The sequence below is a fragment of the Antrostomus carolinensis genome, unplaced genomic scaffold, assembly GCF_000700745.2.
Source record: "Antrostomus carolinensis isolate BGI_N321 unplaced genomic scaffold, ASM70074v2 scaffold19730, whole genome shotgun sequence".
Classification (NCBI taxonomy): Eukaryota; Metazoa; Chordata; class Aves; order Caprimulgiformes; family Caprimulgidae; genus Antrostomus; species Antrostomus carolinensis.
This window is the reverse complement of record NW_010289310.1, coordinates 10058-20348: the sequence shown is the minus strand read 5'-3', so window position 1 is coordinate 20348 and position 10291 is coordinate 10058. Positions and strand designations below refer to the sequence as shown.

Below are 10291 nucleotides of genomic sequence, written 5' to 3'. Positions count from 1 at the left end.
GTCCCAAGGGGAGGGGTCAGACCGAGGTCTGTGCTGAGACTTGAGGGTCTCGAGGGGGAGTGGGGCGTTTGTGAGTTTTGCCCAACACCCCCAGCCCCCTCTCTGAGCCCTTTTTTTGCCCCCCCCAGGGATGCCTCCATTGTGGTGACAACCTCTGGTGACCATCAAGCCAAAGTGTTCTGCGTCCAGCGCCCTGATCGCTAGGAACTGTGCTGAGGGATGGTGTCCTGGCTCTGCCCGGCGACTCGTGTACAGAGGGACGAGGAAGATGGGTTTCCTCACCCTTCTCCAGCCTGTGCTTTGTAATTTTCCAGCCTGCCCTGCTTTGCCTTCACCATCGGGGGGGACAAGCCTCGGGTTTTGTATGAAAATGTCTTTTAATTATATAAATTATTTCACTTAACTGGATGCCATCCATGCTGCGTGGGGAGCTGTCCTCCCTCCCTCACTCCTCAGGGATCTCCCCAGCACCCACCCATGACCTGAGGATCAATGGCAGCTGGTCTGGGTGGAGGCAGAGACCCCCATCCTGGCTCTCCCTGTGTGTGGGAATGAGGGGGTCAGGGTGGCAGGGAAAGGTGCAGGAGGATCCTGCTCTGTGCAGCCCAGGAGTTCCCTAACACAACAGGCTACTTCTAGACCTGGGCACAGCCCCCCCATTTCAGGCCTCAAGACAGAGCTCACCAGAAATAGTTTGCTCAGGGGTACAATAACTCCCCCTTGCCCCTGGGACTCCAAATACCACGGCAAGGCCACGTGTGTTGACAAGCCAAAGCCCCACAGCCCATTAAGATAGAAAGATCTCGTTTATTAATGAACCCCAACAGTATTTCTTCAGATACAGGAGTTTTGAACTCAAATACTCAGAAGAAAACAAGTTAATATTGCATTATTCTCATAAGAAATACCGCAACTTATCTCCGGTAACATATTGCAAAGCGAAACAGCTTGAAAAGAAAAAAAAAAAAACAAATTAAAAAAGAAAAGAAATGAAGTCAATCAAACTGGAATTAAGGTTTTGTTTCTTGGAACGATCGAGTCCTCGCAAGCACAGCTCGTTTCTGCAGATTACTCCCCAAGCTGTCGTACAAACAGACCCCGATTGCTTGAATTCCTTATGAGCCCACAGAGGTGCGACATTAAAAGCTACGATTATCAGGTAGCGAGTGCCCCAGCCTTCATCCTCCACGGCCGCCCCCGTGACGCCGGCGTTAGCGGGTGGTGAACGTCTTCCCCCTGAAAGGGCCAGAGAGAGGTCAGCACAGCCCCCACCGCTGCCCTGGGGTGCCCCAGGGTGGCTCTGGGGCTTTCGGTGGGGCACATGCTTCCACCGAGCTCTCAGAGCCGGGCAGGCAGCACTGGCTCAGAGCTCGTAGGTGGTTGTGGTTGCAGAACCAGGTCACAGGGCTGTGTGGGGAGGGGTTGGCTTTTGCAGAGCAGAATGCAAAGGGGACGTGCCATGACACAGAAAAAGGACACCAAGGGGCTCTGGGATCAGCAGAGGGGAAAAGACTGGAGGGAAACACGTTCATGCCAACTGCTCTCCTCCACTCACTTCACTCTGGGCTGCTTTAGTCACAGGAGGGAGGCAGCCAGCCAGTGCAGCGGCCTGGGAGTGCTCCTGGCCCCCACCATCAGCTGCAGACACACGGGGCAGCAGGAACCTGCTCCAGTGCCTGCAAACCCCCAGGAAGGACCTGGCCACTCTCCCCCCTGAGCTGGAGCTGCCCCAGAGCTGATCAGCCAGCTTTAATATAACAGGGGGAAAGCCCCACAAATGCCACCATGGGCTCCAGGGGGGACAACGACACTGGAGACACTGGGGCTCACAGAGCCGTGTTGGAGCCTCCTTTCACAAAGGAGCTGCCAGCACAGGGTCTGACACAGACCCAGCTCCTACAAAGGACATGTCAGGCAGGAAGCGCGTGTGGTGGTGGGAGCACAGGGGTCCTGGGAGGCCAACACACCCTAACTCAGTCTTTTGCCTCAAGGCACCCAGACAAGCACCTCATTATGAAACACCCCCTTTCCCTCAGATGGGGTCCCAGCACATCAGACCCTGGTCTGGTCACCCCCACAGCACCCCACTCCTCCCCAGACCAGAGTACGCCAGCTGAGGCAGTGAGCTTGTGGCTGGCAGAGAAGCCCAGAGAACCAAGACTCGCTTTGCTACTCACGTGATTGTTTTCATCTCTTTCTTCTCTGCGTCTGGACGGGCACGATTCAGCACCTTGAGGAAATCCGATGTTTTCGCCCTCATACGCGTGTGGATGTAGGCCTGCGTTTCATGAGGACAAAATGGGGACACGTCAGGATCCTGCCCTTCAGAGCTGAGATTTCAGGACACGGGGTAGGAGCCATCTTTCTGCTCCTTGTTGGGAAAGCACCTAGCTCTGCACAGCCACAGCGCTGTGAGGGGAGTTCAGGAGGCAACAGTGAAAACTGCTGCCTGAGCCCTGCTCAAAGCCAGGTCTCTTTGAACAACCGCCCTCATTTCTCTTCCCAGAAAGAAAGGAAACCAGATCCAGAGGGGAAAAATCCTGCATCAGGGCTAGCATGAGAAGCAAACAGGTGCTGTTTGCGCCAAAGAGCAGGGAGAAGGTGATGATGCACCACTTGCCACCCCTGCATGACTCGGGGGCAGTACCAGAATCTAGTGAGTTCTCAGGGGGGCACCCCTGCAGCACCCAGGTTAGATGGGCCAAAGCTACCCTGTGTCCCCCAGCCCCAGCCCCTCGGTACCTTCGAGCACTTGATGTGGTAGTGCAGGTAGTCCCGGAACGTGTGGATCAGGTTTATGGTGTTGTCTCTGGCAGCAGCATTGGTGTGACGGGGGAACAGCACTGAAAGAAAAGGGTGACACAAGCCGTTGGTGCCTCCTGAGGCTACCAAAGGGCTCCAGTTCCTCCAGTACCGGAGGCTTCCGGGTGTGTTGCTCCGAATGCCTACACTGCTCCCTGCAGAGCCCTTTACTGTGACACATACCAAGATTAAGCAGCACTTGTGATTTAAACACAGGGCTTAGCAGCACTTTTCCACATCCAATCCAGAGGATGCAGGCAAGGCCAAGTGCCCAGAGATGACGGCAGTGTAGGAAACTGCATGACGCTACTTGAGTGCTTGGGAGAAGCAAACAGAGGCGAGCGCCGGGAGGCAGACGAGGGCAGCCAGGCTGCTCAAATGATTTCAAGATCCTGTCTGCCCTTGGATCTTGAAATCAGTTGTGGATCCCTGCCTGGCAGCTTGCCGGCCCCACGACAGAGCCAGAGTTGGTTACTGCAGGGGCCCAGCGGCTCACGCTGCTGTGCTGAGTGTCCCAGATTCAAGGGCTGAAAGACCTTTTTGTCTGGGTGATGATCTCACCTGGGACTGTCAGATCAGATAACAAGGAAATTGTGGTCTCAACAAGAATGAAGTTTTGCTGCAGTCCCAGACCTGCCATTAGACAGCTCTCCCATAGCTGACGAGCTGCCCTAACCTTAAGGCACCGTTCCCAGCATGGGAGGAGGGCAGGGATAACTTCACCTTCCCCTGCAGTGTCTGTGCTCCACCTCTGAGCTCCTAACTGCAGGAGTGCTGGCCTGAGAGACCCAAACGGCACATCCAACCATGACCCCCAATTTCTCTGGAAGAGACTTTTCCTTTAGAGGGTTTGGATTCCTCAGCTCAGCCCACTGCTTTGCTGCCCGGGAGGAAGCGACGCCTCTGCTGGCCAGCACCTCTGCAGGCAGGGGAACCTGGTTCCTCAGAGGTGGAAGTGTTTGGCCCAGAGCAAAGAGGCAGAGCCAGAGAAGCAGAACTCACTGCCCTGCTCCTGCTCTCTGATTGCCTCTGCTGAACAAGCACTGCACAGGTGCCTGCAGCTGGACAAGCTAAAAATACACCCGCATGAAACCTCCCTCAAGAAACCTCTGGTTTCCACAATATCACAGCAAAGCCACCCTTCCCTTTCTCTCAAATGCTGAACTTTAATGTCTGCCCACAAAATAACAGCTCACCGTCTACTTCCACGCCTTCTTGCCCACAGCAGAGCTGAGGTGACCTGATACAGCCAAGGGACACAGTGAAGGCAGCAGGCAATGCAGAATGCAACTCCAGAGTCCCTTCAGCCCCCAGTGACCCACTTGAACACTTGGGGAAGGTGAATTCCTTTTTGTTTTCCATGCAGGAATGGGAACCCCTCCCTTCCCCAGGTGTCCCCAGGCCCCAGAGCTGCCTGCTTACCGAAGGTGATGTAGCCGATATTGTCGCCGACAGCCGCGTCTGTGTCTTTCAGCTCCAGGGGTGGCTCCCTGTGGCTGAAGAGCACCTGTGGGGCTGTGTGACTGGCCCGGCGACCCTCCTTGAACTCCTAAACAAGACAAAACGAAGGTGAGTCCCACTCCAGCAACACACTGGGAAAGCAAATGGGATTTCCCCACTCCCATAGGGCAACTGAGCAGGAGGTTTCCCAGCTTTTCCTGAATGGGATGAGTCCATCAGGCCAAAGCTCTGGAAAACAATCTTCTTTCCCAGAAAACCAGGCCAAAACACACGGCTGTCCCAGGTTTACATGTGGTCCTAGTCCAGCTCCTCAAGCTAGGGTGGCTTTCAGCATCACACTTCCTGCTGTGGGTCTTTTATGGAAGGGACACTTCAGTCTGAGCAGCACATGAGACAGCACAGCTACTACCAGAAAGTCACAACCATCAGTGCTTCCAGCAAAAGCAGGCAGTGCCCAACACCCCAGAGGAAAGGAAATTCTCAGAAAGGGCTGTGAGGTCTCCAGGGCACCTACTGCAAAGGCTCTGCCGTTTGGGAAAGCATCTCCCACCAGGAGTCTTTGCCTAGGCAGTAAGAGGCATCTATGGAGTTCAAAGCTTGTCTGCAAAGCCTGCTACTCCCAACACTCCTCTACACCTTGAAACAATAACTCCAGACAGGGAGGTCCCTTGCACCAGGGAACTTCTCCGACAGCGGCACAACCCTCACCTCACATGAAATGAACAGGCTCTGCATTCCAGGCTGGGGAAGTCCAGATACTGTTCTCCTGCCCCAAGTCAGGGCAGCCTTCCCTCTGCCTCAGCCCAACCTACACATCATCAACCACCCTTGGCCTCTGCTCCCTTCTCAGCACAGCTCAGCTCAGCACAGGAAAGGGCAGGAGCATCCGTACCCCTTTTAGAGAACAGAGTTCTCTAAAAACACTGGGGTTTCCTTAATGAAATGCTTAGCTTGCACTTCCGCCTGCTTCTACCAGAGGGTGAAATGGTTCAAATGGCTTCACTGGTTAGTTAATGGTCAGATTTTCTCCATGAGAGCCCAGATGAGCAGTCACCATACCCAACTGGGCTGCATTATGCAAGAGCAATAGCTGGAGGGAAGGAGCCAGCGTGACTCAGAGTGGAAATTCTTGTGGCTGGGCAGGAGCAGGGTTTGCTGTTTTAAAAACCAAGAACTTGGGACATGGAGACTCTGGGACAGCTGCTGCCTTGAAGCCCTGCCACCTCCCTGGGAGCCTCACAAACCCTGTTTGTTCACCTCACACCTCCCTCCCTGTTTTGAAAGCTGAATTCCAGGCTGTGGGATACGCTGGTGGTGACAGCCAGCCAGAGCAGATGCCTGCCTGTAGCTAAAGAACGCAGAGAGGAGAGCTGCGAGGCAAGACTCCCATCACAACAGACCCTGTCCTAATGACCCCCAACACAGGTGAACTGGGATCCAGCAAACTGGGCCAATAACTTGCTTGTCCATGAGCCTGTCAGCAGCACAACCTGGCATCCCTGAACAGATGGGCTAAAGCTCCTCTAGCCCTGGAACACCCTCAGGGCCCTGCTCCACGGCTGTGCACACACAGGAGGCTCCCCAGGTGCTCCAGCAGACACGAGGAGAGCTGGGTGGGCCAACAATATGGACAAAAGCACGTACCAGCACGCACCGAGCCTTCCTCAGCTGCAAGCCAGTGTCCCAATCTCCACAGGCTGCACACAGTCGCTAACAGACATGCAAAGTGTTCACTACGGGCCTCTGAATGCCTCCCAGATAAGTGGCAGTTGCAAGGGGCAGCTGAGTCTGTACTGAGAAGCACTCGGCATTATGATGATTGATTCAAGCCCACAAACAAAGCAAATCCACAGCTCTGAAAAGCTCAAATTTGAGAGCCCATCCTGGCATGCGAGAGCAGCCACACTGAGCTGCTGAGTCTCTGCAGCATTTGAGCATTAGCAGCAACAAACCTGGAGGTGAAGACAACTCTCAGCACCATCCCAGGCACAGCACAACACTGCCTCACCCCTTCTTCTCCCTCTACAGCCTCCCCACCACACTCAGCTCCTCAGCTGGCTGGCAATCCCTACACCCCAGCTAGCTGCCCTACAGGGCCTCAAGGTGGATACTGAAGTATTCACCACGGTGTTTCTCATCTGTAAAACATATTTTTGATTGTCCACATAAGCAAGACCATAGATAACAAAGATGTCAATGCAAGAGCCTGGATTAGAAAATACACCGCCTACGCCTATTAACATGGTTCTTCCACCCCAGTGCAGCCTGGAGCCCTTCAAAGTATTTACATGCATTAAACTGCCTGTGAGCTCACTCCAGCCCAATATCTGCTTGTTTGGCAATGCTGCTTCAAGCAAGAAGGCATCTGAATCGAGGACCAGACCCTTTCCCCGTAATTCCGTTTCCATACCTGCATAAACACCTTTCCAATCACTACGTCATCGTCATCCTTAAATACCGTGCTGAACACAACCGTGACGCGGTCCTTTTTTGCCTCCACATACCTGCAGGTGGGTGAGAGAGGAGAACCCAGCTGTGAACAGGAGCCAAGAAGTACAACGGGATGAGGAAGCAACCACGTGACAAAGTCAAATAGATAGAACAGCCATTCACAGGCCTGGCTGTGTCCCCTCCCTCGAGACAGTATTTACAGGGAGCAAAACACTTCTGTTGGGAGCGGCCAGTTCCTCTCTTGCATGCAGCCACAAGTGTGGCCACCAACAGAGACATTTGTGTAACATCCCTGCAGCCCAAGGGATGAGCGTTACCCTCGCTGGCTGCTTCTGACAGCCTAGGACAAACCCTTATTGCCCTGCCAAAGTACAGAGCAGTAGGATTTCCTGACTTTCCACCACAACCTACATCTGTGAGCAGGAGCAGAGCGTACTGACAGCCGTCCGACTCCTGCGCTGCTTGGTTTGAACACTTACATTGTCTCATCGTCCCTGTAGTGGATGACAGCTCTTTTTTCTCCTTCTTTGCCCTCTTCTTGGAATTTGAAATACTTCTCAAAGACTGAAGCAAAGCAGTTACGCTTCAACATGCCGGCTTGGTGAACGATAGCATCCTTGTCTGTGGGAAGGTTCTCCAGGTCGTAGAGCAAAGAGACATTGTAACCTGGGGGGGGACAACCACTAACCTTAATAATTTATGCACAGCCTTAATGGAGCCAAAGATATTTTCTGCAAAGAGACATCTACAGTCTCACCTTTGCCTAAAGCCCTCCCAGAAGCCCCAGAGGTGAGCACTTCCCACCCCAAGCGTTGTCAGAAGCCATGCCTGAACTCGGCACGTGGCCATGGCAACGCTCCTAGGGCTCCATCCTGAGCTCCTGGACACACGTGCTGGCTGAGCTGCTCCCAAGTTTTTGCAGTGAGTAGGAAGAGATGCTGTCACAGGTAACCATGGTTTTCCTGTGTCTCACAAAGCGTCTTTGAGAAGAACAAAGACTTTAACCGTGAGGAACAGAAGCTTCCTGGAGGAGGGCTGCATCAAGAATTACAGCTTGTGCTGCAAAGCTATTTCAGCCCTGACGTACCTGAGCCACCTTTTAAATTGCCATTCATTGTACAGAGAGCCCCAGATATCAAGCTCCTAAAGTGCAGCCTTCATTTGAGCATTTCTGAGGTGACATAAGTTTGGAATTGCATTCACACAGACATACACAGTAAATGTTAAAGCAGGGTTACCTGATTCAGGATTTACCAAGTAATTTCCATAGACTTTCTTCAATACCTAGGAAATAAATTAAACATTGAGAGCTATCAGAGTTGTTTCCTCCCATGCAGCCCAGGCCATGTTCTGTCTCCATTTAGAGACACAAAACTCAGCATCTGCCTCCCCAAGTGTAACTGAACTTGGTCAAACATCAAGTCATCAGCCTGTAGCATTACTGGCTGCTCTTACTCTCGGCAGAGCTCCTGAACCCCACTGACAGGGAATGTGCTGCAGGACAGGACTCCAAACTGGAACTTTTTAAAAGTTCTTGCTAGTCTTGTGCTCGTGAGGGGAAGAAACCGCTTCTATACGCCTCACACCTTCAAAGGAGAACTGTCAGCAAAGCTCAACACAACGGATCTGAGGGCTACAACCCTCCCTCCCATCCAAAGGCAGATGCCAACCGTGCCCTGTCTCTCTCCTTGCTGGAAGACAAGTCCAGAGCAGGGGTCAGGCGCAGTGTGGCTGGGCGATCACTCGTCCTGCCTCAGACTATCGCACGGGACAGATGGGGATGGAGAGGAGTCTGCCAGGCAGCTTGGATGCCTCCCAGAAGCAGAGCCGCCTACAGCACAGCAAAACCCATTCTTCAAACATAATCACTGCTGAATTTTACATCAATGGCAATTTTCAGCTGAGCCATAGCTCTGTGTCAATGAGGGGGCCTGGAACAGGAGGTATTTCACGGAGCAGAACACAACCATGCTGTAGCAGAACATCCCATGCCTCCTGGGATGACACCCACTACCAGGCAGAGAGGATGCATGGGCTCGCTGCATGCCAAAACCTCCTCTCAGCAGAGAGCCTGACTATCTGCAGTGGCTCAGAGATGCTCTGTCTTAACAGGAACGCCACTGTGTGCTCCTCACAGTGGGTTTCACCAAAGATGGAGCAGAAACAAGCTCCATCATCTCCAAGCTCCATCATCTCCAGGGAAGCACAGAAAGCAACAGTTTGCTAAATGGCGATTTTAAAATGTAATTTCTATTTAGTCAGCACTCCCAAGGCAGTCCTGCAGAGATCTCTCAAAGCTTGGGAAGTTGCCTGTCAGCTGCCTGCACTCTCAGCACAGCCTGTGGAGCAGTGGGCCAGGGCCAGAGAGGATCACTGCTGTCCAGCCATCACCACATTTTTTGCGTGGTGGTGTCAGCCACTCGCCCACCACAGTGGTTCTCCTGGGATCGGGCACCACGCTGATCCTCACTAAACACGCTGGCAGAGCTCCACCATTTGGGCAGCTCGACTCTCTCACTGACCAGCAGCAGCACCTTCACTGGTGCAGCTCCTGCTACCCTGTTCTGTAGCAGGCAATGCTGCTCCTAGAAAGCTCTGCATATAGGAACCAGGAAAGCAGGACACGCAGTCATATGTATTCTGATATTGGCAGGTCTTGCAATAACTCACAGGAATTCACTTTGGGTTCAAATCCCCTGTTTCTGACCAGACTTTCAATAAACTCATGCAGCAGTTTTCCTTGTTTTCCTCCAAGGACAGACACCCAGAGGCAAAAGCCTGCTGAAGAGCCTTGGGTGAACCCCATTTGCTAACATGCGGAGATTTGAAAACTGACTCAGGAACTGAGTCACACTTCCTGCCTCAACACCCAACCACAGCTCAGAGAGGCTCCTTCTTTCTACCATAAATGGCCCTTCGCGGCCCCGGCCCATTCAACAGGAACTGAACCTGCTGCTTCACACAGCAGTGGTGAAATGGGAACCAGACAGTCTGCAGATCAAGGTCTGCACATGCAGCAGGAGCCTATCGCTCGCTCTCAAGTGCTGTTAGACTCAGAGAGCAGCACCACAGGACTCTGGATTTGCCTTGGTGCCTTCCTTCAATTGCAGGCTCAGCACATCAGTCAGGGAAACTACTTCTACGTGGTCAGGCCTCACGTTCATTTGGACTTTGAAAATTAGTGGTGGCTTTTGCCTTTCAGGCTGTAGAGTCATATAAGATTACTTCTTATTCATGAGAAAGTGTGAACACACTTTGCCCTTGTCTTCCACCAAAGCAGGGCTCCTGGTTGGCACAGGGATGCTCCTTTGACCAGCGTGAGATGGGAGCACAGATGCTTCTCTAAGGGTTAGATGTTAGATCTGCTAACACTGCAAGGACATTGCCCACGCCAAGACAGCATTTGCAGGCTCAAGGCCCAGAGATGCTCACTCACCTCGTCAGCACCGTGTTCCTGGAGTTCCTTGTAGAATTTTAGAGAAATACTGACCATCACTTTTGTCTTGTCTCCATTAGGGTTTGAAATATGGTAAAGGACTCCATCGAAGTCTATAAAGGAAGTGAGAGAAATGTGAGG

General features: G+C 52.8%; 1 protein-coding gene across 1 annotated transcript in view; it reads right to left on the bottom strand.

Moving 5' to 3' along the window:
• Positions 1–787: 787 nt before the first annotated feature.
• ARPC2 (actin related protein 2/3 complex subunit 2) overlaps positions 788–10291 on the bottom strand; it is a gene marked incomplete at its 5' end in the record, with an annotated part of 10516 nt that continues 1012 nt past the window's right edge. The window contains 8 exons of the mRNA XM_010170050.1: positions 788–1236; positions 2178–2278; positions 2743–2843; positions 4225–4351; positions 6674–6767; positions 7194–7380; positions 7953–7998; positions 10151–10263. Of these exons, the coding sequence (XP_010168352.1) occupies positions 1212–1236; positions 2178–2278; positions 2743–2843; positions 4225–4351; positions 6674–6767; positions 7194–7380; positions 7953–7998; positions 10151–10263 (794 nt within the window). The remainder of the gene's footprint in view (positions 1237–2177; positions 2279–2742; positions 2844–4224; positions 4352–6673; positions 6768–7193; positions 7381–7952; positions 7999–10150; positions 10264–10291) is intronic.